The 27210-nt window shown below is 42.9% G+C and overlaps 1 protein-coding gene across 8 annotated transcripts in view; it reads right to left on the bottom strand.

Moving 5' to 3' along the window:
• Positions 1–370: 370 nt before the first annotated feature.
• Positions 371–27210, bottom strand: part of RAI14 (retinoic acid induced 14) — a 138024-nt gene continuing 111184 nt past the window's right edge. For 5 of the 8 annotated variants that reach the window (XM_081825972.1, XM_081825971.1, XM_081825975.1 and 2 more), the window contains 14 exons: positions 25358–25422; positions 21715–21772; positions 20912–20982; positions 19154–19260; positions 18259–18437; positions 17959–17987; positions 16810–16896; positions 15599–15685; positions 12940–12997; positions 10047–10165; positions 7836–9371; positions 6490–6639; positions 2910–2975; positions 371–2309 (listed from right to left, as the gene is read on the bottom strand). In XM_081825972.1, coding sequence (XP_081682098.1) covers positions 2232–2309; positions 2910–2975; positions 6490–6639; positions 7836–9371; positions 10047–10165; positions 12940–12997; positions 15599–15685; positions 16810–16896; positions 17959–17987; positions 18259–18437; positions 19154–19260; positions 20912–20982; positions 21715–21772; positions 25358–25422 — 2690 coding nt within the window. In that variant the 3' untranslated portion in view covers positions 371–2231. The remainder of the gene's footprint in view (positions 2310–2909; positions 2976–6489; positions 6640–7835; positions 9372–10046; positions 10166–12939; positions 12998–15598; positions 15686–16809; positions 16897–17958; positions 17988–18258; positions 18438–19153; positions 19261–20911; positions 20983–21714; positions 21773–25357; positions 25423–27210) is intronic. The other 3 variants (XM_081825973.1, XM_081825974.1, XM_081825978.1) reach the window with 3 other exon arrangements.

The following is a 27210-nucleotide window of genomic DNA, read 5'->3' as shown; positions in this document are numbered from 1 at the left end:
ATGGTTACAAAGACTACAGACAACCAAGGGGCAGTTTTGAATTGAAGAGCCAGGGTACAGCTGCCCACTAGGGGCTGATGCTTGGGGCTGAGGTGCTAATCAGCTGACCTTAAATAAGGGTTCTCCTAGGTTATCTGGGTGGGCGCCATGTAATCACAGGGGTCATCTAAAGTGGAAGGGGGAGTCAAAGTCTGAGATTAAAGATGCTACGAGATGGCAAGGAGGTGACAGAGAGTGAGAGACTGTGGACCACTGCCTGCCACTGCGTGTGACTTGGGCGAAAAACACCATCACACCCCGGCGCTATTGACTTGCTCTTGGGAAGCCACACACATATGCTTATGAATGCACCAAGAATCAACAACAGAGATGCAAAATGAAACAAAAGTTTATTTTCTGCAATACCTTCCGTAAATTACAAAGGCAAAAATGCTAAACTACAGCATATAACTTTTCAATATTTAACCAGAGTACTTAAAATAAATAGGCATCCTGAAACAAGATAAAAGGCTACACTTTGTCAGGCGTCCTACAAAATGTCTCAAGTTTTATACTCTGCAGCATTTCTGTGCGGGGGCAGGAGGAGGGGTTTGCTTGTATTAAGGGCTGTGACAAAAAGTCCTTTCACATTTCTTTGGAGCATTTTCGGAACTGCTGAACTATACACAACTTAAGGAAAGTAACGCCAAGCTTGAAAGCCATTTTTGCTTTGCTGTCCTTGGTCCTCATCCAATAGAGATGAACACATCCTCCGAAACAGCCTAGCACCCTGTGTGCCCAGGCGGCCCAAAGGCACGTGGGCCCTGTCAGGGCAGGCCTCGGCCCTTTCCGTTATACACCTCGGAGAGGTCCATGCTCAGCTGACATTCCTCCTTAAGAACAATGCCATAAGGAAGCTGCGATCAAGTTCAAAAACACTTTTAACCTGAAAGTAAAGTGAACAGAAATACTTTCCCCCGTGACCTTTGCCATGCACCATCATGTGCACCATATCGGGATTTTTAGTTCCAACATTGGAAAAGTGATCGGTACTAACAGTCCTTCCAGACATCATTTTTACAGGCGCTGGTAGCGCTGGGGCATTCAAAAATACTCAGTGGGTAACAGGAGGATTTACCGTATTCAGAAATGTGCTACAGTTCTAAGGACACAATGGCAGAACGTCTAGGGATACCGGTGGGAGCTCATGTTGAGTTTGGAAAAGGAATAAATACATAACTACCCTTGGCTATAGCGGAAAACTCTGAAGAAAAAGTTAGGCTTTAAAAAAAAGTCGCAAGCACGGTTACCTAAAAATACTTTGTTAATAGAGTCTAATGTAGATTTCACTTATTTAGGGGTTTAGCTACGAAAACATCTTTAAGAGCCAATAAAAATATCGTAGAGGAAAAAAAAACACTTTTAAAAAAATTGAGGTTAAGAACCATGAGGCATTTCTTTTGGCTGTAAACACGCAGTTTACTGTCCCTCGTTGAACACAAAAGTCTGGATTCCTGAGCTTCACGGATAACAGCAGGAGGCCAGTTTGCATAGAAAATCTGCACTATGTCAACAGTTTGCTTTAAAAAGAACTTCTAAGGACAATTTGCTTTTGTTTCTCAACTTCAGATTTTAGTGAATAGTCTCATCACACCACGGGACCAAGGAGCGAGCAGCGTGATGAGCTATATAAGGCAGATGGGGGGAAATGATGGAATGAGAGTTTTTAAAATCCACAGGATATCACAATAAAGGCTCTTCAGCGTGCACCACATAACTAGTGCCAGACTAATTTGGCCAAAAGCTGAATCGTGTTTTAGGATTGGAAACCAAAGGCAAAAAGAGCCCTCCGGTGCTGAACGGCACGGCCTGAGTGTGGGAACGAAAGCCACGGGGAGCGCAGGTCTCAGCACATCCGTCTGGGACCACGAAGCCCCTCGGCCGGTCAGCCACGGAGGAGGGTGCCCACTGCCAGCACCAGGACCACACCCCCGGCTGTGGCTGACCCCAGCTCCGGAGTCTGAAGGGGTAACACGGTGCGTCACCTCGGCTGCTGAGGTCTCTAAGCGGTTCTGAGGACAGTCTCCCCCAGGGCCCGGGCCTCAGAAAGCTGCCTTTGGAAAGGGAAAAAGCTCTGCGAGGCCACGGCGCAGACGACGAGTGAGCACAATGGCAGTCAGTGGCTGCCAGCAACTCCAGATCTAATGCAAAGATGGACAACAAGGGGGCAGTGTCCTGCCAAGGGATCCATTTTACTTCTTCTGGGACTGGTTTTTACACATGGTAAGGATCTGCTTCAGTACTTTCTGGACATCTTCGTCCATCTGGCCCTAGGAAATTCAAACAAAGACCATCATTAGAACCCAAGTTGAGTCCCGGCGGTCTGACCCCTAGGGAATGTGATGGCTGGCTGAGATGAAGCCCTTGGCTTTGCCCCCAGATCTTCCAAAGGAATGTTAGCCCTATCGATCCCCACATTTCTATGAGGGACTGAGAGAGAGGGCCCTGCTCTTTTCCCTCTGGAGGATGATGAGGCTGGGTCCACCAGAGCCGTCGGGCAAAGGGTTTCTGGGTCTCAGTTGCAAATGTGAGCCCGGCTAGCCAAGCCACCAAGAGTCATGCGGTGAGACCGTGCTGACTGCTCTAAGAATATGGGCACGCCTGAAAATAAAGCCTAGGCTCCTCCTCCTGGTGGGGGTGGAAGCCACATCCTCCTTCGTTTCTCAACAAATGATGAGGCGGCTCTCCGTCAATGGTGTAGGGCTCCTGACAAAATCCAGAGCAAAGCAATAAGCATTTTAAAGCTTCTCAATGTAAAAGATTCTCCTTGAATTTTCATTTGTTCTACTAGTTCAACGATGGGAGTTTGGGTGACATCTGCTGTGGTATTTCTTCAGGATGCCCAGACACTTGACAGGCTGTTAGCATACCTGCACGGCGTACAGAAGATGCATTCTGTAAACAGATATGACCTCCTGGTGTTGTTTCTTGCATTCCTGGAAAGAGATGATTTGACATTGTTAAGAGCTTAGGAGACCTTTAAAGAACAAAACCAAAAAACTGTAAGAAAGCTGTGGCCAAATGCTACCCAAGTGATTTCCTCCAGCAAATGCTAGCATATGAGGCTTTTTTTTTTTTTTTAAAGATTTTATTTATTCATTTATTTGAGAGAGTGAGAGAGAGAGAGAGAGAGAGAGAGAGCACACGAGAGCGGGGAGGGTCAGAGAGGGAGAAGCAGACTCCCCGCCGAGCAGGGAGCCCGATGCGGGACTCGATCCCGGGACTCCGGGATCATGACCTGAGCCGAAGGCAGTCGCTTAACCAACTGAGCCACCCAGGCGCCCTAGCATATGAGGCTTTTAAAATTGGTGTGGGCTCACTGGGTTGTATATTTCTGACCACTTGTCACTATTTGTAGGGAAACATTTGTCGATATTCTTAGGGGAAAAAATCTACCGATTTCATATTTTTGGTATGTCAACTCTAGGAGAAAATTCATGAAAAAGTAGTTATGACATAATCCCACCTTTGTTGCAAAAAATGTTTGTATACCTACTTATGCAAATACACAGACACATTCTCCCAAAATAAATGGTGCAAAGAAACATACCAAATGCTAAAAGTGACCAGCTCTGAGTGGTTGGATGATGGACTATTTTTATTTACAGAAACTTTTCCAGAGTCTTCTGTATTTTCCAACTTCTCTACAATAACCAAATATTAATTTAATTTTAAAAAATCTATTCTTTTAAAAGGAGCTATTTGGGGTGCCTGGGTGGCTCAGTCGTTAAGCGTCTGCCTTCGGCTCAGGTCATGATCCCAGGCTCCGCGGGGAGCCTGCTTCTCCCTCTCCCAGTGTGTCTCTCTGTCAAATAAATAAATAAAATCTTAAAAAAAATAAAAGAAGCTATTGGTTTCTCACTATTTGGCCAGTCATAGAGTCCCCAGGGAGCTCAATTATTCAGCTGTCAGAGCACCCAGGAGACGAACAGGGTGGTGGCACCAATCTCAACTGGTTCCTCAGTACAGCTGTTCATGCTTGTTTCTCCTTGTTGAGTTATTATTCCAGTTCCTCTCAGTAACTATTTCAAGAATCTTCACTCAGCTCTGAACTTTTCTAAGGAGATGGTTTTCCTCCTATTTCATGATAAAAATTGAGACTATCATATATAGATCACTTCCAAAGTCTACAAAAGCCCATCAATACCCTTCTCACCTCCTTCCTATGAGTGTCAGAACATGACATGTCCTTCCTATTCAAGGACAACCTTGAAACCTCAGTCCTTTGAAGGTCACACCATTAGAAGGTGGGCTTAGGACCTCCCTCTGTGTTGCTTCCTCTCACCTTTTGGATACCTCCATTCAATTATTTAAAACTTCATCTTCTGGTCATTGTCCTCCTTTCCATCCCTGTATCTGTCATCATTTGGATGACGGCGATACCCACATGCATGAGCCACGAACACCTCGGTCTCAGTTTCCCCAATGTCCACCTCAATGACTTGCTCCTCCTCCTTCCAGCCATACACTCTCACCTGCCTCTGTCATTACCTCTGAAATCTCAAAAGAAAGCACCTCACCCTCTGGTCACCAGCTCCTCTCTTTCCAGAAAATCTATTTTAGGCTTCCCCTGCCGCCTGCTGTGGTTCTGCAGCCCATCAGACACTGGCTCCTTGGTCACTTCTCTAGGACAGCCCACTGCAGTCCAGATTCCATCCCACCACTCCACTGGGTCTGTCTTTGCCGAGGCTGCCAAGGGCCATCTACATGTCACATCCCAGTCCTTGCTGCCTCCGACCTATCCCTTCAAGACTCAGCACAAGCATCACCTCCTGCAGGAAAGCCTTTCGAGACATTTCCTCTGTATGCCTGGAACATGTTGGACAACTCTCTACCAATGGAGGCTGACCACACTGAAAATATGGAAAGTCATTGAGTATAAGTTCGGTGGAGGTGGGGACTGTGTCTTACTCACTTTTAGATCATTAGCGCCTTGTAGAATATTCATTAAATGTGTTGAAAATTGTAAAAATGATTGTATGAACCACTAGCATTTTATCTATAAGTGTGTGATAACCGCTTCATCAGAAAAATGACCTGCACAACACAACAGGGAGCTTCTTCTCCTCCCCTGATCAGTCCTTCACTGCTAGAGCTGATAACACAAAAAAGCTAGTTTTGTACTCTGTGGCCAGCCAGCGTAAGGACTGCAGAAACCTGAATTCACCAGTATCAAGTCTATACTGAAGAACTCTTACAATCTAGGTCCTGTTTGTCAATGGGAACTAGAGATAGTCCAGGACAGACTAACCCTTGGCTTCACGTGGAAAATGTAACTTCCCCGTGTCAGCTAAAACTTTCACAAATGTTGTGGGAGGTGAAATGATGACCCTCCAAAGATGTCCGCGCTCCAATCCCCACAACCTGTGGAATGTTACCTATATGGTGACAGGGACCTTGTAGTTGTGATTAAGTTAAGGATCTTGAGATGGAGGAAAAGTTTATTCTGACTATCTGGGTATCCCTTAAACGTAATCACAAGGGTCCTTATAAGAGAGAAGCAAGAGGAGGAGGAGACGGGAGGGCAGAGCCAGGGGTGGAGTGATAGGCTTTGAAGCTGGAGGTAGGACCCATGAGCCAAGGAAGTTGGGTGGCCTCTAAAAGCTAGCGAAGGCAAGGAAGTGGATTCTCCCCTAGAGCCTCTAGAAGGAACCAGCCTTGCTAATACCTTGCCTTTAGTGAAACTGATTTCACACTTAACATCTCCAGAGTGTTTTCTTAAAGATTTTCATTCATTTATTTGAGAGAGAGCGAGAGTGTGAGCGAGTGCGATGCGGGGGAGGGGAAAGAGCAGAGGGGGAGGGGAGAAGGACAAGCGGACTCTGCGCTGAGCACAGAGCCCCATGCAGTTCCATCCCAGGATCCTGAGATTACTACCTGAGCCAAAAACTAAGAGCCAGACACTTAACTGAGCCACCCAGGCGCCCCGATCTCCAGAATTTTAAGAGCACAGATTTTTTTTAAAACCAAGTCTGTGTTGGTCTGTTACAATAGCCATAGGAAATAAATACAGATAGGAGAGGACTTTCCCAGGTCAAATAAGGAGAGGAGCCAAGTCAGATGCACAGATACACACCTATCAGAGATCCTGGCCCCTAATAAGAAAAAGTTCTTGCCACTGCCAGAGACAGTAATGACCGTGGGAGAAAGACGGAGAGGGGGTGAACAGTTAGTGGATGCGTAACCACGAAGCCTGCGCCACTGTCCTGCCGATTCCTCCCTTCTCAGAGGTCCGGGCGACCCATCTCGATGCAGGCGACGCCCGGGGATGCCGCCACGCCCTCCTCCCGCCCTCACCCTGGAAGTCTTCAGTCAGTTGCTCTGCGGAGCCCCACTCCCATAGGTTGGGACTCTTCTCACCCCAACCTGCACCCACCCCCATCTCCAGCTGAGCTGGTGCGTAATCTGCCCGGCCCAGCCCCCAGCAGGCAGGGAGAGAAGCCCACTCACAGCCAGCTGGTTCTGGAGCTGTTTGACCTGCTGCTGCAGCGCTTCCAGCTGCTGACTCTGCCTCTTGGATGAGCTCGCGGAGTACGAGAGCTGTGAGAGGCTGTTTAGGGCCTCCTTCAACTTGGTGACTTCCTTCGACATCTCATTGATCTGGCGAGAAAGGAAAACTATCAGTAGGCAAGAAAGGGCCTGCAGAAGCAAAATTCCAGAGCGTTCCAAGCCTTGAACAGAGCCCCTCGTTGGCCTCTGGGACTCGAAACTTTGGAACAATTTCTTTTTTTATTTTTTAAAGAAAGCCCATAAAATGAAATAGGTAACAAAATCAGCAAGCCCACATGGCCCTCTAAGGCCATTATATTCAAATAAGGTCCCCGGATTAAATCTTGTGCTTTGAGGCATGAGGGTAACAGACGCTACGGCACTGATATCCTTTTTCACTCTGAAAGGGGGGTTGTTGAAAAAATAAATCAGAACCAGGATTTTAGGCATCCTTTATTTGGAGACAGCTATGCACTCTTCAATAGCGCTGACACAGGCAGTCTGGAAGAAGTTCTAGGAACCCCGATTTCTCTGGACATCTTGCTTTAAAGTAAACACAACTCCCCGCAACCCAGCCTCTGCCTTCCGAATCCCTGCCCCCTTGGCTTTGGAAACTCTTTTTGAAATCTTCATTATATTAAAGGAATAAATGATCAACAGTGCTCTGACCAGCGCCCTTCAGAACACCTGACCCAGAGGACTGGGGATGCAGAGCCGATTCAGGCTCGGCACTCGGTTCTCCGAGTTGCCCCCTTTGTTTTCCTCCTTCCTCCAAGCCATACCCAGCCCCTCTCTACCCACCTGCTCCCCCCAACCCCTGCCTTCCCCTCCTATCCACCTTTGCCAATGAGGGCCAGGGAGGGTGGTTCTTCCACGGACTCAGGGGAAAGCTCCTGGAGCTTAGGGAAGCAGGATTAAGTCTGGGAATATTTAGGTTTCCATATGATGGAAGAATCTTTCTGGATTCCATAAGAGTTGAAGTTCAAGATGGGGCACAAATGCCTTTCAGTTTGTGGGTTCACTTCTGATCCCTGCCACTTGGCAGAGCTTCTGTAAAATCATTTTAAAAGGGAAAATATGTGCACATGTGAAAATGCTTTAATATAAGGGGACTGATAGACAATCAGTGGCGTTTTTTTAAACAGAAATGTCCCACCTACTATTCTTAATGTGGCCGTGGGGACAGATGGAGTCACATGCAGAGCTTTTGTGCATTCACAACAGGTCAGTGCTAACCAACGCTAAAAACGTTACCTGTGGTAAAGGCTTGCTAGCTAGAAATGGGACAGCAATGCGATCTCACCAACCTTCTTGTCTTTATCCTCCTCCAGTTTGGAAGAGCTCTCCGACTGTCTCTTCATGTCTTCCAGTTCTTCCCGAGCATCCTGGAATTGTTGACGAAGTTCATTTGCTTCCTGCTCTTTGGCCTTTAAGAGAGCCTGAATATTCTCCTTTTCCCTTTTCATTTGTGACACCTCACTTCTTATCTGGGTAAGCTCTGAATGGGCCTTCTCTTTCTCTTTTACCGAATCCTTCAGTTTTGAGGCCAACACACTCATCTCACCTTCTAACGACGACTGGAGCTTTGCGTAGGCAGACCTGGGCACCATGGCGTCCGTCATAGCGGCCTTCTCTTCTAGGAGCTGTTTCTCCAGCCTTGCCACTTCTCCTTCCTTGCTTGCAAGGTGCTCTTTGAGACTGCTTATTTTTTCCTCCATCTCTTTGGCCGTAGCCCGCAGCGTGGTTATCACTTGCAAATGTTCTGTGATGGAGACAGAGTTCTCTTTCTGGGCATCCACCAGCTGTTTGAGCTGGGTCAACTCATGCAACACCTTTGAGTACTGAGACTTCATTTCGGACAGGGCCTCTTCTGCCTTAGCTCTGGATACGTTTGTCACTTGCAGCAGTTTCTCATGCTCCGCTTTATGGATATAGTCAGCTGTTACGTCTTCGAGAGATTTCCTCTTCCTGTAATCCTCCAGCTCCGCCTGGGCTTCTTTGTACAGCTGGGACAGCTCGCTCACCTGTTTGTTGAGTTCATCTATCATCCTGTTCATGGCCTCTTTCATGTCCCCGGCTTCGTCCCCAGCCTCCTGGGTCGCCTGACTCTTTAGGGCATCTTTTAATTTCATGATTTCTTCTTGGGCCTCTTGGTACTTCTCAAACAAAAATGCCTTCTCCTTATTCATGTTCTCAATAACAGAGCAATATGAACTTTTCATTTCCTCGTATTCTTCCACGGGAGGCTTGATGACCATACCTTTCTCCCTCTCTATAAGTTTTTCTTCTAACTCCCTCACCTTCTCTTTATTTCTTTCACTTTCTTCCACTGCATTCTGGAGGTCCTGCTTTAGCACATCTATTTCCTCCTCGGTGATCCTTAGCTCTTGGAGACGCGAATAACTGTCCACGCTTTCGGGCGAGACGAGGCCCAGTTTCATTTGCTTCTGCACGTTGAGGACTTCTTTCATTGCCTCCTCGTACTTGCTCTGAGTTTCTTTCAGTTTCTGGCTGAGGTCGGAGCTGTTCTCGGAAATCTCCGCACTGTTTACGCACACCGATTCGGCCCTTCTGGACTGGAGCTCGGCCCGGAGCTGCTGCTTCTCCACTTCAGAGCTCTCAAGTCTCTTCTGCAGGTCTTGCAAAATCTCTTGTAGTTGCTGAATTCGGCCATCGCTGTCGCAAGTGGATTTACTCGAGGAATGTGGTAAGACGGGTGGAGAGGATTTGGAGTCTGGGGGAGAGGTGTCACTAGGTTTGCCCAGGGGTGGAACCAAGTCAGTTTGAGTGGAATGGTAGGATTCAAAGCTCAGGTCTGCTTCTGCCTCCTTGGGTGACTTGGCCTGGGAAAAAGGCAAGAAGGAAATGGCACCAAAGATGTGGTCAGGTGAGCAAGCAACTGGAAGGAGAGAACAAATCCAGAGCCAGAGCTTCTGTATCGGAGAGCCACAGGGTTCCTTTATGTGTACTCTGGCCCCATGACAAAATATGGTCCGGGACGTGAGAGGCAGATTAATGACTCTGAGCTTATTGTGTGCTCTATTAGGACCGCTGATGTGTGCCACTTTAAAAACACAAGATTTGTTTTGGCCCTAAAGCCTCTGACTCATAATTTTTCCTTTGCTTATATTATTCCAGTTGCCGAAAGGGGCAATGGGCTTATTAGTACAGCTACTTCTTATTTAAGTTCTTAAATCTGCTAAATGATCAGCTCTACTAAATGAATGGGTCATTGTACATGCACACGCACACACACATATACATATATGTCATTTATAACATAGACTAAGCATATAATTATGTATAATTGACCAATTTAGCAATTTACAGAAATGTAGTTAATGAATACCTCCTTTCTCAACAGATAATTTGAAACCGTAAAATGCTCGAGGCTAACTATATTAAAAAAAAGAAGAAACTATATGAGATGTTTAAAACAAAGTATCATCTGACTAACCTGAAAAAACCCCATAGTCTCACACTACAGAAGAGTCCGTGGTAGCAATCTCTGTACCCACCTGTAATTTATCCTGTAATTCCTTATTGTGTAAGGTAAGAGAAGCGACTTTTGCTTGCAACAGGACAAGAAGATCTTGTTGGTCAGCTTCAGAACTTATATCCAATAAGCTATCAGCACCTTGGAAAAGTGAAAAGCAATTTAAAATAATATTTAAAAAAACTAAACCAGTCTTTCTCTGACCTTTAACCAAGTCACTTTCTACCCAATCCAGGGCTTATTCCTGGTCCTGACTATGAAAGAAAGCCTCCAGCAGCTGGGTAGACAAACAGCAATTCTCGGGTCCTGGGGTTTCCTTCCTGAGGTATTCCCAGCACAGGACCAGATGCCTGGACGCATACAAGCTCATCCGAAAACTGATGGGATTTGTTCATATATTTTCCATTCACCTGATTAAGTATCATACCTTGGTTGCTTTTTGTTCCTCCCATGCCTAGTAAGTCTCATTTCTGTGAATCCTTTTAGAAATATCCTGGTTTACTTCTTATCCCTACCACTGTTACTCTAGTTCAAACTTTATCACCCGGCTTGGAAATCCTGCAAACAGTGCTGTCACAAAACTCTCTCTCTCTCTCTCTCTCTCCGTAGTAAAAATATCGCCTTACTCAGGCTAATCTTCCTGAAACATGCTTTGATAGGGTCAGTTCTGTGGTTCAAGTGCTTTAATCACTCTCTCTCTCCAAAATTAATCTCCAGACTGCTTCCTCGGGTTAAGGCTTCCATCATCTGGTGCCAATGTACTTTTTCAGGTGTATGGCCCTTGATCTCTAGTAACACATCTTCCTCAGATCCAAACTTTCCATCATACCCTCTATATTCTCAACACAAAGCTGCTGCTTTAATTCTTCATGCATACGACTGCCCTTGCAGCATCTCTTTGGCTAGGTCACTTGTAGGCATCTTTCAGGACCCAGCATTCGATGACCCGATGACCACCCCACCACGAAATGGTCGCCTCTGGATCCCACAATCCTACTGTCGGTAAACCACCACTTTTTGACATCCTACTGATTATCATGCTGAAATGGCATCTAAAGCAATGCTATTCAATGTGCTGAGACAAGAACCTTATTCCAGAATGTCATTCAGCACACCTCCTCCTTCATACAGTGTTCCTATGGAGAAAAAAAAAAAAAGTGCTGGACAAAACCGTGTGCTTAGCGGTATCGCTGGATGGCTTTCTGGTGCAAACTCCTTATTTCCTGTAGACTGGCAACAGTTTACAGACCACAATCTGAATAGCACTGACCTACATTCTTTACCATTATTTTATTATTTTCTCACAGGCATTTAATGCAAAGATGAAAACTTTACTCTTAATTTGGAAGGATACAAAATGACATTTCTTCATAGAAATGTTTACTTCTGATGTCTGGTGCCTAAACCACAGCTTTATAGAGTCCCCTTGACATAATGTCTGTTGAGTTTGGAATAAACCAGAGGACTGAGAGCATGACTTTAATTCTAAACTACAGAAATTACTTCTCAAATACAATGGAGGGGTGCCTGGGTTAGGTGAGTGTCCGACTCTTGGTTTCAGCTCAGGGCACGATCTCAGGGTCCTAAGATTGAGCCCTGCATCGGGCTCTGTGCTCAGTGGGGAGTCTGCTTGAGATGCTCTCTCTCCCCCGGCCCCTCCTCCTGCTTGCACACAGGCTTTCTCTAAAATAAATAATTTTTTAAAAAAATAAAATACAATGGATGGTTTTTAAAGAATCCAACGTAACAAGTGTTCAATTAACATGGATCTCTGCCAGGAATTAGAAAGTTTAGTATTTCTAAATTCTGTAAGTTAAAAGTTCCAAACACATGAAATGCATAATAGGCTAAGAAGGTGAATGTTGAAGCAAAAGGAGCTTTAGAAATAATTTATGTGACATTTTAAATGGACTCTGGGGGTACTATACTGCATTCTTAGAGAGTAAACCCACAGGATGGACTCTTAAGGCAATGAATTAAACCTTGTCTTGGTAAAGACAGTATGACTGTGTGTGACTTCATTAACACTTTGTCTTTGCATATATCTGTTTAAAATCCAAAGTGGGAAAGTTAGATCCTGCAGCCACAGAAATGCTCAGTTGGCTCTCCTTTCAGGAAATAACTTGCTGCCCAGTGGCAAGGACTGCTGCTTGCTGACGGCAGCAGAGGACCTCATCACAAAATAATGTTTTATTCAAAATGCATAAAAGGGGGGCACCTGGGTGGCTCAGTCAGTTAGGCAACAGACTCTTGGTTTTTGGCTCAGGTCATGATCTCAGGGTCGTGGGATCGAGCCCCACTTTGGGCTCTGCATTCAGGGGAGCATCTGCTTGAAGATTCTCTCCCTCTGCCCCTCCCTCCTCTTGCGCATGAATGTGCTCTCTCTCTAAAATAAATAAATCTTTAAAATAAAATAAAATGCATAAAAGAGAATACCCAGGCTATAGTAATTTAAGAGCTGATTTTGTAATACACCAAATAACCAGATCTGGCAGCAGGTCTAGTAACTGCCATATTTCTAGCAGAGAGACTGTCAATGATATTTCCAGATACCCGCGGTAAGAGTAAGGTGACATGACATTATCTGTGAATTCTCTTATTGGCAAAGTCACCGGTCTGCTAATATCACTGGGGGTTATTTGTCTATATTCGTAGTTGAAGGAAGTGCTGACATTTAGGGACAAATGAAAACAGAGGTATATTTTTTTCATATCCATGCTTACAGACTCCTTAAAATCCAGGTAAAAGCCTCCAGAAGCAAGGAAAGTGTCAGCCTGTGTAGTATTGGCAGCTCTGGGGTCCCCAGGGTTCCCCAACCTCCCTGCACTCCCTCCCGGCTTGGCCTTTGCTCTCTTTAAATGGCCATGGACTACAGACCTGTCAAAGGGACAAAAACAGCTCTCCCTTCATCTTACCTGTAGTGCTGTCACTTAGTCTGTCTTTGTTTTCCCGTATAGAACTGATCTCAGCCTGCTGGAACGCAAAAATGACTTAAAAGAATATTCCTGACTGTAGTATTCCACAAGAGAAGCAAGCAAATTTTCCCCCCTGAGTTGACACAGAACAGTTAGCCTTCTAGAAAAAGTTAGAAAATCCCCAGGAAAGAAAATATTTTAAAATATAAGTGAATAGAAGTGACAATTATCTACTGAGGTATAATCTCTAAAACGTTAGGTTCCAGAGCATATAACCTCAAAATATTTTTCAGAAATTTCATTTAGTAAGTATAATACAAATATCCTTTAATGTAATAACTTTATGTCTTTGTCCTAAAACTTGAGATGGCAAATATTACTTTCATAGTGAAATACAAGTTTTACCTGTCTGGGTAATACATTGATTAAAATACATTAGAACTATTTTTTAGCTTTACTATTTTATACATTAATTGCTATTAATGTATTATTATTAATATTTCTAAGAGAAATTGTAGTAAATAAGACCTGTCAGGGAAGATAAAGGTAATTTTATAAGGGACTAAAAAGCTTTATGGTCATGGATTGACAATCCTCTAAAGATTTCCTCTAAACCTTTGTCCTTGAGTATCTGTCTGCTAAATACATTGCAAAAATTCTTGCAACTTCAAAGCCAGACTTTCATTTCAAAACAACATACAACGAGTTGCCAGAAATTACTATGTTTCATCCAGATGAGCCATAGACCTGATAAGAGAGATAAGTTTTCAGCAAAGGAACTTTTGTGAAAGCCCAAATGCTAAAAATAAAGTGGCTCATTTTTGGCAAGTACTCATCTTTACCAAAAGCTGTCTTTTCACTTTATAAAAATAGATGTTTAATTTTTCAGCTATCTTAAGGTACAATAAAGAGCATCCATTTAAAGTTTACGGTGTAAGGGGCTCTGATAGATACACACCCATGGAACCACCACCATAATCGAGACACAGAATATTTCCATTAACCCAACAAGTTTTCTCCTGCTTCAACACAGCCAATCCCTGCCCGCCCCAGCCCCGGGCAACCACCACTCTCCTGGTAGCATTATCTAGAATTCCTATAAATGGAATGTCATGGGTATGAATTTGTGTCAGGCTTCTTTCACTCAGCATGATGACTTTCAGATTCATCTGTGATAATGCTTGTACAGCTCTGCATTCTTTTTTTATAGCTGGGTAATAATTAATTGTATGGACATATCTCATTATCCTCATCCATTCCCTTGCTGACGGACATTTGGATTGTCTCTAGTTTTGGGATATGTGAATAAAGCTGCTATAAACATTTGTGTATATAATTTTTTGAGACATACATTTTAATTTCTCTTGGATAAACATCAGTGAATAGACGGCTAGATCATATGTTAGGTGTATGATGAACTTTTAAAGAAACTGTCAAACAGTTTTCCAAAGTAGTTTTGCCACTTTACATTCCTACCAGCAGAGCGAAACAATTCTAGTTCTTCCACATTATCACCAACATTTGGTATTTTTAAACTTTAGCCATTCTAAATGGTGTCACTTCTTATCTTTTGTGTGTGTGGGGGGGGGGAGGGTAAAGAAATGAAAGTCTTTTTACACTCCTTTTCTGAAAATTGTAATTTGTGATATTATTCTTTGGAATGCATTGCATCCTTTGAGCCATGATTATATTAGAAGATAGTAGGGTACTAATTGTAAGAGCATAAAACTTTCTTGCCTTTCCTTGCATAGATATTCATCTTAAGAATTTATTAATAAAGGGGCGCCTGGGTGGCTCAGTCTTTAAGCGTCTGCCTTCGGCTCAGGTCATGATCCCAGGGTCCTGGGATCAAGCCCCGCATCGGGCTCCCTGCTCAGCGGGAAGCCTGCTTCTCCCTCTCCCGCTCCCCCTGCTTGTGTTCCCTCTCTCACTGTGTCTCTCTCTGTCAAATAAATAAAATCTTTAAAAAAAAAAATTTATTAATAAAATCTAGTTAAAAGTGGGAGAAATGTCAGGTTGACAATCTTTTTCAGATCACTGTGCATCCAAGTTCAAAGAAAATTTATATTTGGTAATTCTTAGATGGGGGAAAGCAATATAGATACCACTGCAATTTCATTTCAACAATTACAATTTTTATTTTCTTTCCAAGCATGATTTCCTAGTGATGGTTAGGTAAACAGTTAGTAAATTGAAATGTCCCCCCATTTCTTAAAATACTTTCCAACAACAAATCTAGAGAATCAGGTAGAATGGATTTTCTAAAATTAATGCATATTAGTTTACAAAAAACCTTAATTAAAAATATACAATTACTTGTCAGTAAGACATCAAAGAATAATCAATATTTCTTTCTTTTTGATTGGCATTATATCAACTCGATTTAGTAAGAAGACTGGCTATCAGTTAAGTTCTTATCTTTGTCCCTTTTTTTAAAAAGGAAGAAAATTAGTTATTACTTAATGAATGTAATTTATTCATTCTACTCTTTGTGTGTGGAGTCTAGGCCAAGAGAAATAACTGAAGGGTGCTTCATAATGAAAAGGTTGTGAACCAATCACTGGGAAGTCTATTTTGTTTTGCCCAATGTTGTACCACTTAAATCATATCTATTATGTATCTTACAATTCAAAATTAATTGAACACGGAAAGGAATTACCTTGAAGGGTGGTTCGGCAAAAAACACGGAATCTTTTCCCGAAAGTGGTGTTGAAGTTATTGATCTTGGGGAAGACACATCACTCAACTTAAAAGACAAAATGAAAATCACAGATAAAGAATGCTTCTTCAAAGTCTTTTCTTCTCTAGTGCCAAAGAATTCACCTACTTAACCAATGCAAATAAATCTAATGGTAACCATCCTTAGTCTCAATTAATTCAAGAGTATTTTCAACTTAATGTAGCCCCTCAAATACTTTCCGAAACCTTGCAGAGTATAACTAAGTAACTCTGTTCCTCTAGTCATGAGAAGCAATTTTCAAAACCTGTAAAACTGTGGCATGTTGAGAATATTATCAGTGAATATGCTCACATAGTTAACATAACTTATCAGAGGAGATATTCCTCTCAACTACTTGAGAGATTTCACAGACATCTGAGCTTCCTCCTCTAGGCAACAGTCACTATAAGCTCAGAAATGAAAGCTGCTTTTAATATTAGCCAACCTTCAATGTAATTAGAAAGGCAAATATATTTTAGCAGTGTTTTAAGAAACCAACTAAAATTCATTTTCAGTTAACTGCCTCACCAGCCACCCATTCTTCCTGCCTTCATGTGAGCTATTAATGTGAGGTCCTAAAAGGAGACTGAGCTTCACTTAAGGAAGAAGTTTCTGTCATAAGATTTTGAGAAATTTCCCTGAAGCTTTTATTTATTTTTATTTTTTTTCCTTGAGGCTTTTAAAAAAGATACTGTTCAACTCCTCAGCCTTGCAATAAATAAGAATCAACATTATTTCCATACTAATAATCAAAATCCTTCATACCGCCCTCTGTAATTGAAAACCAGTAAAGAAAATTTTAAATGTGCATTTAATGGGTGCCTGGGTGGCTCAGTCAGTTAAGTGTCTGCCTTCTGCTCAGGTCATGATCCCAGGGTGCTGTGATCGAGGCCCACATTGGGCCCCCTGCTCAGCAGGGAGCCTGCTTCTCCCTCTCCCTCTTCCCCACACTCCTGCTTGCTCTCGCTCTCTAGTGCTCTGTCAAATAAATAAATAAAATCTTTAAAAAAAATAAATGTGAAAAAAAAAATGTGCATTTAAGGGTCAATCCTAAAACATTTCTTTTTGGCCTGAACACAAAATGACAAAATCGTGGTTTTTTGTTGGTGATGTTGTATGTTTGTTCACTGTTGGTTTGCTTTTGTCTTTACCTGGGTAGGACTGATAGGAGGTGGTGGAGCTTTGCGTTTTTTTGGAGTTCCACTTCTTTCTGAGCTTAGTTTAGAGACTTGATCATGCTGGAAGTTATCACAGTCCAAAGAACGGAGGTGGGTTAGTTCGGTTAGTAAAGTCTGAACAAACAGCTTCATCAACCAAATGAGAAAAACCTCAACTGTTCATGCATTTCTTATTTTATCAAGACCTGACATCTACCCACATAAAAATAAGTAATATGCATGCTCCAAGTGCTCTTCCAGCAGCCCATGCTTTAATAGCCAGAAAATATAAAACACAAGACAAAACCAGATTAAGTTGGTGTGGAGAATTGGGAAAGTGGAGGATGGGGAGCTGTCTGCCCCCGTTTAGAACCCAGGATACATTCCTCGTTTAGCTTCTGTCTTAATGCAAAGCAGTGGTATTTCTACCACCTTTGCATTATTTTCACTCCTTTCCTTAAAGAATGTTGATATGGGGGCAAGAGGAAATGTCATCTCTGAAGGTTATAAATAAGTAACCCAGCTAGTACCTAATAAATTCAGTATTGACTATTTCCTGTTTATGACAATTTTTCAAGAACCTTGATGTATAAGTAAATAAATACAACAGTCAACTATACATCTCATCAAAAAAGGAAAAAACACTGATGATGTTTTTAGGGAAAAACTCCAAAATAACAGGGCAATCTTCTCAATTTCTCTAACTCTAACGACATTTTAGAAAAGTTCCAATTAAAATGAAAGGACAAGCTAAACCTCTTATGTTCATTAAATATCTCACACTGCCATGGATGGATGTCTATAATCCATGGGATACACAAGCATTTAAAATATTGTTGTTTGTTCACAGAGTTAACCAAACATTTTTACACCGACAGAAAATATTAGTACATTTCAGAAAAAGATGAATATATAAGTAGCAAGTTTTTAAGTTACATGCTTTGGCAACAGGGTAAACCATTAAGAAAACCTTTACCATTTTCTAACAATGAATCATTTATTCTAAAGATTTTTCACTCCTTAAGTATTTTCAACATAGTTTTTGTCACTTTTCTAGTGGACCACAGAGTGGTTTAATCAGGACATTTTCAAAGTCCCACAAGCTATGATGATAAAAAAATTCTCTCTCCCAAAGATAAATACCTGCTTTGGTTTTGTTGGTGTCTTTAAATCTGTAGAGGAAAAAGTGAAAAAAAAAAAAAAAAAACAGAACTGTAAGGACCATGACTCACATCCACTTTGGGGCTTTTGGTGGCGGATACACACATACACACACACACTCACACCCATAACACAACAAACACAATATTTAACACTTCATTTTTCTTCAAGAATATGTTTAAAGGAATAACAAAATAGATCATATTGCACACATTCCTTTACCCTTTGGGGAAAATGGAGTGGATAAATTTAAAACAACACTGGCTATTTTCTTTCACATACCAGAATCCTGAGAGATTTTTGATAATAGAAGGCTTTGAATTCCTGCATTTTCTGAGAGTTTGGAATAATGTAAGGCATTGTGTCCAAGAGAATCTACAAGGTTTAGGTCTGCACCCTTTTTAATTAAGGCTTCCACGATATTAGAGCTGCTGATCTCACAAGCCAGCATGAGAGCAGTTCTAAAGAAAAAAGGAGACACCAAATTAGTACTAAGACAATGGGAAGACACTTTCTTGGGAAGTCATTTATCTTGAAAACAAGGAAAAGATGATAAGTGCAGTTAAACATATACACTTAATCTAGGGAATTTGAAATGTAGCGCTAGCGAGGTGAAATTAGGTTATTTTTGTTTTTAAACTTCAGATTAAATCAAAACATTAAACCCATATTAGGTCAAATAACAGAGACATAATCTTCTAAATATGATGGAATTTAATATGATTGGCATAAATTATGTCCTCTTTTCACCTCAAGCATTTAAAAGTACCTATACATCATTATGACTATTTTTAAAAGCAGCCAGTATGTTTACTCTTGTTTAATTTTGCATGAGAAGCCACTGGAAATGGCCTAGTCACTTTAGTATTCAATAATCTCATCATAGACTGAGGTCTGAGGGAAAACTATTTTAAGTCAAAACAGATTCTGGATTATCAGAAGAGGCAGGAGGGGTGCCTGGCTGGCTCAGTCAGTAGAATATGCGGCTTTTGATCTCAAGGTCATGAGTCTGAGCTCCATGTTGGGCACAGAGTTTACTTAAAAAAAAAAAAAAAAGGCAAAAGATGGAAAAATTAAAAGCACTTTATAACAAACGATCCAAAAGATAGCTTTGTTATTTTGAGACTCCCAGAATGTAGATATCGCCGAAATCCCATGATTTCTATTTCTGTGGTACCTTCCATTTTTGTCCCTGGAATTTACATCTGCTCCGTGGTCCAGGAGAAAGCGACAGACCTCACTGTGGCCATTTTGTACTGCAAGCGGCAGTGGTATATTCCCATCCTAGGAGACAAATTCAGATGGATTGTAACTCAGACACCAAATGGCCAGAATCGCAAAGGACCTTGCTCTTTGTACATTTACTCCAGAGCCGTCCTGCCACCATGACAGCTTGCATCCCAACTGCGTACCGTTACATCTCAGCACAGCTCTTCTTACGGAGCTGCACCAACTGTTAGCTTTTCCTCAGAACCTCGGCCTCTTGGGCTACTTGTTCCTTCAGTGACCATCACTCAGTCTGGCGATGATGTGAGAGAGAGGGCAACACCAAGTACGTAAAGGCTCAAGGCAAGTATATCATGTTTACTGAGGAGATGGCTCTGGAGAAATGAAGGACTTGTTTCCACAGGTGGTGGTTGCAGCTTCTTCCAAGCGAACCACATGCTTCCTACCATTCATTCTGCTATTCCCTTCTCAGAGAGTGAAAGCTTTCATGACCTGACAGGTGCCAAAACAGAACAGAAATTAAGAGTCTGTCTATTCCTGACACCTGACTAGATAAAGGATCAATGGAAAGAATGATTTAAGATGACAACTGGCATTCCTTAAAAAAAAAAAAAGAAAATGATGTTGAATCACTGTATTATATACCTGAAACTAATGTAACACTGTATTTTAACTACACTGAAATTAAAATTTTAAAAAAATAAAAAAGGCAAAAAAAAAAAAAAAAGAGAGAGAGAGAAAATGAGATCCCAACTCACATACAAATCATGTAAGGAAATTAAGAATTTAAACATTATTTACAACAGAAAACAAGAAAAAATACCAGAAGAATATACAGGTGACTATTTCCACAATCTTAGGGTGAAGAGGTCCTAACTCAAATGATACAAACCATAAAGAGAAGTTTTTGTTCTGCTTTTTCCTTGAACATTCCTCACAAATGGGGTTGACAGTAATTTTTAAGGTAGATGCATTCAAAGAGGCAAAGGAAAAAATAAATTACAATATAGCCAATGATTTAACATGAGGACTTAAAAAAATATAATTACTGCTTAAAGATTGAGTCTCCATTTAAAATAGAATTTCAGACACATTTCTAAAACGTTATCTCTGTGAAGTTATCATACTTTCTGGTTATAAAGCACTGAGATTCAGGGAGTGGGAATTCGTCCTCAGATTCTATAAACTCACTTAACAATATCCCTGTTAGGTACAATGCATATGCATGTCAATTCCCATCCTATGGCAGGAAATTTAACTTTGTAAACCAGGACTGAATGGCATGTATATTTACTCTCAAAATAGTCCAGCAAGGTTAAAATAGTCTAGAAGCAGTCTTCAAAGTTGAGAAACCCTAACCCAGAGTACCCAAGACGATACATGGGAAAGAACAGAAATAATAGAACTTCAATTTAGACTTATTTCTTATTTCTAAAAATCAAGAAAGTCAGCCTTATTAATATTTAGGTTGATGGCAGACAAGCTCAGAAACAAATATACACATCAGGAAGTGCATGTTGCAAAATGTCTTGTTAATGGTTCAGGGACCAGTGGAGAGAATACTTGAATCCATTTGGCAGAAGAGGACCCAGGTTGGAAATCACTAGTCTTGCCAAATGCTTAGGTCTCTAAATGTCTTCATGACTTTCGGGAGTAGCCCAGAGCGCTCTAGAAACCAGTGTCCATCTAGTAGCCGCCCGATACTCACCAAATCCTTGAGGTTTATGGGGCTTTTGTGCTCGCAAAGAGCCTGCACGGCTGGAAGGCAGCCTTGTGCCGCTGGGGAAGGAAGCAAACACCACAGCCCATCACAACGCTGTTCACACAAGCAGGGATGTCAAACACGTTCAGGACATGGAAAGTTCGCGTCCCACCCAGTTTGCCTATGTTACTCTAGTTGCACTGAAGAGCAATGGTATCAGGAAGGTTAAGTAAGGCGTTTTCAATTACTATTAAATTTTGATGTTTCCAGACCTAAAGCCAGTGGCTGCCAGTTGCCCTTATACAAATACTTGGTTTAGCATTTTGTAAGGACTTAGCTTGTCCACAACGAGCACTAACAGGAATTTATAAATCTCATCATTCCTGAGTTCGGTGTCAGCGTCCTATTACTTGGAGTTGTGTGAGATAAAAACAGACAGTAAAACAGAACACTGATAAAGAAAATTGGGGTTTCTTTTGAGCCCCAAATCAAAAAAGTCTGTATCAAACATCACATGAAATCTGCAAATGCTTATGAGTGCCTCTTAAATAAGAAGCTTACATTAATTAAAATACAATAACCATGACAATTTTTACTGATTGTTTGGCACAACTGATGAATTCTAGATGTGTTCTTTGATAAAACTCCACACATTTTGCAAACTGAGGGAAATGGAAATTCTAGGAATGATGACAGACAACAGCATCAGAAATAAAATGGCTTGAATGAGGAAAGATCATGGCTTGAATGAGGAAAAGGAAAATTTAGTATTTCTTGTGGCAGAAGATAAATAAGATACTGAAAGTCACCTGCATAATGTAAAGCTGTTTTCCCAGAACTGTCAACGCTTTCGGCTGGGCATTTAGACTAGAAGACAAAAATAAATAAATACACATAATAAAATTCAGTTCTGTTTAGTTCATCCTTTTCCTGCAAGGTTATGATGTATCTTATTAGGAAGAGTTTAAATAGGAATAAGCCCCGATTGCTGTGCTCCGGGGCCTACTGGGGAGGTGGGGGGGGGGGGGACTCATTTCCAAGTAATGGTGACCCAGGCAAGAGGTCACCTCTTTGTTGCTTTGGCTGTCCTGTCCTCTCTCTCACACTAGCACCCCATCACCAGCAGATCATCCCCACCAGCTAACACACATGCTCTAGGAGTTCTCACCTTGATCCCATCTTTCCCCCCATTTCCTGCCCTAATTCTCTATCCCTCTTCACAAAACCAACTTTCTGTCAAGAACGGCCCACGTGCAATCCAGGCTCCCTCGCTTTCCATTCACTTCCAAACCCAGTGCAGCTGCGTGCTGTCCTCCAGACTCCACAGAGATGGCCCTAGTCGGTCACCAACAACCTTCATGTTTCCCACAACAACAAACATCTGTGTCCTCCCCCTACAGCAATCCACCCGCTTCTCCAAACATTCCTTCCTTTCGGCTCCACACTAGCCTGCTTTCCTGGCCCCTGCTCTGGCCACTCCCCCTCTGTTAGCCAAACAGAACCTTGGGGTTCCTCGCTGCTCTCTTCCTTGGCAATCTCATCCACACCCACCAAGAGGCTAATGACTCTCAAATGGAAATCTTAACAATAACCACCACAATAGTGCCTATTAGCTATCACGTGCCAGGCACTCTTCAAAATATTGTTTTAAGGCTCCTCACAACCCTAGATAGATACTATTATCACTCCCACCATCATTTGAGGAAACTGAGATACAAAGAAGTTAATAATTTACTCAAGTCACAGGAAGTGGCAGAGCCAGGATTCAAACCCAGATGTGCTGGGCTAGAGCCCATGTTCTTCTCTGTACACAACAGACACCATCTCTGAGTGCCAGGCTGGAAAACCCATTGCCTAGTTCACAGTCCCGCTCCCTGTAGGCACCTCAAATGCAGCCCAGCCCAGACTTCTGGTCTCCTCTCCCTGACGCTTCCCTGTCTTTGTCAACAGCACCATCACCCAACTAGCCAACTAGCCAAAGATCACTGGGCCATCTCTGATTTCTTCTCCTTCCCCTCCGCCACCATGTCCTGTCAATTCTGTGTCCTAAATACACCTGCTCTACTCTCTCTTTCCCCATGATCACCCCGTCAGCTAAGCCAGCACCTTCTCACCCAGACAAGCTGTGGCTGCCTCCCAGTGGTCTCCACAGCTTTGCTTTTGCTCCTATTCTCTCTAGGACTAGAGTGATCTTTTAAAACTGAGTATCAGTCCTTCCTTTAAAGCCCTCCACAGTTCCATGCTGTGCTTAGAGGAGTTACAGTCTGCCTATTATGCCACATAGGCCGGCACCCCATGTCCTTCTTTCTCCTCCTCACCCGTTTTGCCCCAGGCTTTCTTTCCTCCCTAACTAGAGCCTTTCCTACCGGAGGCCCTCTGTAACTTGCTCTTCTCTCTGCTTGAGATGTTTTCCCCTTGGCTCTTTCCGTCATTTTCAGCTTAAATATCACCTCCTCCAGGAGGCCTTCCCTGAATATCCACCCCACACTCCTCTCTCTCAGGTCTCTGTTAGTTTTCTTCATGATGTTACGCAATATGTAATGTGTATTTGCGGATTTGTTTACAAGATGGCCAGCTCCATCAGGATAGGGGCTGCTCTGTTCTCTGTTCGTGAGCATATATTCAATGCTTGACACAGTGCATGGTGCCCACGGGGCACTTGTTAAAAGCAGGGGGGCCTAGCGGGCTCTTGGGGGAGGGAGAGAGTTCATTTGAATTTGAAGAATCTCACAAGACTCTTTGTGCTCATTGCCTTCAGGAGGCAGAACTTTAAAATGGTAGCCACTGGAGAAGAGAAGTCTCTCCAGCAGACAGTAAAAGCAAAGGCCTAGAGAGCCTACAGTGGATTAAGTACAGAGGGTAAGGGAAGGCAGGAGATAACAAGAGTCCCAACACAGAGGGCAGGGGATGCCAAGACACAAGTGAAGAATTGGCTAGAGAGGTCCAGGACCCAAGGAAAGCAACCCATTCGTAGGACATCAAAGCCTCAGGTTTTAGCAACTATTCAGAAAGAAGAACAGCAAGTTTGCAAGTTAGAGGCAAGAACAGGCAATGTTAGAGTGAAATGTCTGTCTGCCCGTCAGTGGTAAGAAGAATGGAGATCAAGTTACGACTTACCATGCTTTGGCCTAATTTTAGAATAGCACAAGGAAGTGTTTAAAGGCTTCAAAGATTCCAGAGAAAAACCAATCCATTTGCATAACCAGATATAAAATTACATTAGAGGCTAGAATATCTGGTCCTTGCCCATGAGGATTTCCAGCTTGTCAAGTTCATTCTTCCTGAAAATTAGAGCCAGATGCAAAGTCTGGATAACCAAGCCAGACTGGGAATGGAGATTTAAAATACAAATAAGGTAAAGAAAAAATGAAGGGAAGGCCAAGGGTATGGAGGCAGGATACTGGGACAAGTCAGTGATTTGTCATTTATCCAGAGTGCCGGGTCTCAGAGAAGGCAGAGAAGTTCTATTTTAACCGTTTTCAGAGAGACGCCTCATAATAAAAGACATAATAATAATAATCACAGATGTTGATCTATTTTTCTTGAATTTCACTTCAAAGACCTGTTAAGGTTATGCATTCCCAGCATTGGTGGTAGCTTACATCATGTAATGGAAGACAAGAAGCTGTGTGATCAACAGAGCACGACAAGTTGAAGAATGTGACCACATTTCTGCATTAGAATTGCAAAGCCAAATTAAAGCAAGATGCCGGTCACACACAGCGCTTGCTCGTGAAGGCTGACGCAGCAGCACAACAGAACAGTCTGCCAAGCGCGGGTTTTATTGCTCTGTGCCGTTCCTGAAAACCCCCGGCTTGCATTCTGACTGGCAACAGCTGGGTGTTACGGTATGGACTGCTATCGGGAGTTCATTAAATATTCATCTTTAAGGATTTACAGAGGTCGTCCCACTACATGAGCATTATAAGAGGGCAAGGTTAGCAAACCCGGAAGTTGGCTTGAAATGATAAAGAATAAAACCAAGAACCTAAACAAAAACCAAGAACTAAAAGCTCATTAAAAGTTACATATGAGGAAACAGCGGTGAAAATTCTGTTTCTCAGTAAGAGCTGTGTTCTCCCAATGACAGAAGGAGAGAATACTAGGATACTGGAGATCCTGTACCATAAGGATCTCCGACAGCATGGAAAAAGTTTTTAAAATTGACTACGTAAGGGATACAAGCCTTTCAGGAAAGAAAATGAGGAGCTGAATGAAGGAGAGAAAAAGGCTGGATCCCAGGAAGACACTCCAAATTCTGATTAGGATCCTCTTCCCTTACCAGCGCAACTGCTATGGAAATAATCTTCTCCTTGGTTATCATTTAAAGAATGATGCCTCTTAGGAAATGCAGTTTCTGGGATGGTATTTAAAGGAGCGTGCGTGTGTTTGTTCTTTCACAGATAAGGGTACTCTTAAATTTTGACATCATTTTAGGTTGTTCCATGTTACCTGAAGGAGCTTCCGGATGCATTCATGGTGGCTGTTCTTGGCTGCGAGGTGTAAAGCACTGTGTCCTAAATGGAGTGAAAAAAAAAGTTTTGGAAAAAAAGGCCACACGTTTTAAATCCCTTTCTTATCTCTGTAAGGAAGACAACTATGAGGAAATAAACTGTTCTCCAACAAAGACGGGATTGTTACTCTTTAGGGGAAGACCTCAGCTTCTTATCTGTAAAGTTCAGTGACAAAAGAGCCGAGAACACAGAGCATCCTGCCCGCTGGGTAATATTCGGGGTCTACTCCAAGTGCCGTTTCTCTTGGGGTGCCATGAAATCTTAGCTAGAAGCTTGCAGGTGACTCAAGACATGCAGCTCAGCTCTGCAACTGTCAGTATGTATGCCAAATGCCCTGCATCCACATCAGCCACACCAGGCTTCGACTACCACAGGCCCAGGAACCCAAGAGAGGCCGCCCGTGGGCCAGGCGAGAACATTCTGAACACCCACACACTTCAATCCCGGTTTTGGACCTTTCATTTCCCTCTCCTCCAAATGTGCTCCAGCCCCTGCATGGAAATTACCTTGAGTTTTCAGATATTCAAAATCCTTCTGTGGAAGAAGGGAAAGAGTTGTAAAACCAGTAATACACTATTTAAGTGGCATTTCTTTATGTTCCCTTCATAGAACGTGACTCCTACAGGAGGCACTCCGATGCCTCAGCGGTCAGCTTTAGGAAGTGCTCGTGCTGGACCCAACTCTCTCCACTGCCTAATGGGCCTACAGAATTTCTATGAAAGAGGGGCTGAGGGGCATCCTCCAGGCAGAAGGCCTGGCTACCAGCCCAGCAGGCTCCCACCCGAGGCCCTTCCCAGCTGCTCTGCGCTGAGCCTGGAATCTCTCCCTCCGGATCACCACACGGCTGACTCGCTCATCTCAGATGCTGCTGTAAGGGTGCTTTGGAATGGTGTATCCCCTGACCTCCCCTTTTAAAATTCCCATTCCTCGGCCACCTTTTTAATCCTTACTCCCTGCTTCATTTCTGTTCTTCACAGCACCGAGCACCTTCCCACACTCCCTTCCCACCCCAGCCCCTCCACACGACACACACATCTATGGAGATCATTGTTTTTCTTTCCCGACTAGACTATGAACTCATTGAGGACGGGAAATTCGGACTCTTTCCCTGCTGTGTCTCTAGTCCAGCACTGATGATGCCTAGTAGGTTCTTAATACACCCTTGTTAATTTGAATTAGAAGGTATAGCTCATTCCAAATGTCTGGGGAGGAGGTTTGCGGGGAAGAACCAAAATTACCACTGCTAGCCAACCTAGCACACACAGTCAACTCTTAAATTCTCCATTTTCCAAACTTTTTGGCCAAGATACGCCCAATGTAACACCTGTAAACAACCCATACTTTGGGACATGCTTCAAAAATGGTTTCTCAGCCTCAGCGCTATTGATTCTTTAAGCTGTGTGTGTTGAGGGGAGGGAGGTTGTCCTATGCATTTTAGGGTAATAAGCAGTACCTCTGGCCTCTACCCATTATATGTCCATTTGTGATGATCAGAAATGTCTCCAGATGTTGCCAGATATTCCTTGGGGGCAAAATCACCCCTGGGGAGAACCATGGGGCTTAGAGACAACAATTTCTTTTATATGGTGGTCCAGTCTCCAAATATCATTTCTCCTTTTTGAAATAGTCTTCATGGGGCGCCTGAGTGGCTCAGTCGTTAAGCGTCCGCCTTCAGCTCAGGTCATGATCCCAGGGTCCTGGGATCGAGCCCCGCATCGGGCTCCCTGCTCCTCGGGAAGCCTGCCTCTCCCTCTCCCACTTCCCCTGCTTGTGTTCCCTCTCTCGCTGTGT

The sequence above is a fragment of the Leptonychotes weddellii genome, chromosome 7 (genome assembly GCF_054177405.1).
Source record: "Leptonychotes weddellii isolate Sample4059 chromosome 7, ASM5417740v2, whole genome shotgun sequence".
Taxonomy (NCBI): domain Eukaryota; kingdom Metazoa; phylum Chordata; class Mammalia; order Carnivora; family Phocidae; genus Leptonychotes; species Leptonychotes weddellii.
This window is presented reverse-complemented; position numbering and strand designations above follow the sequence as displayed.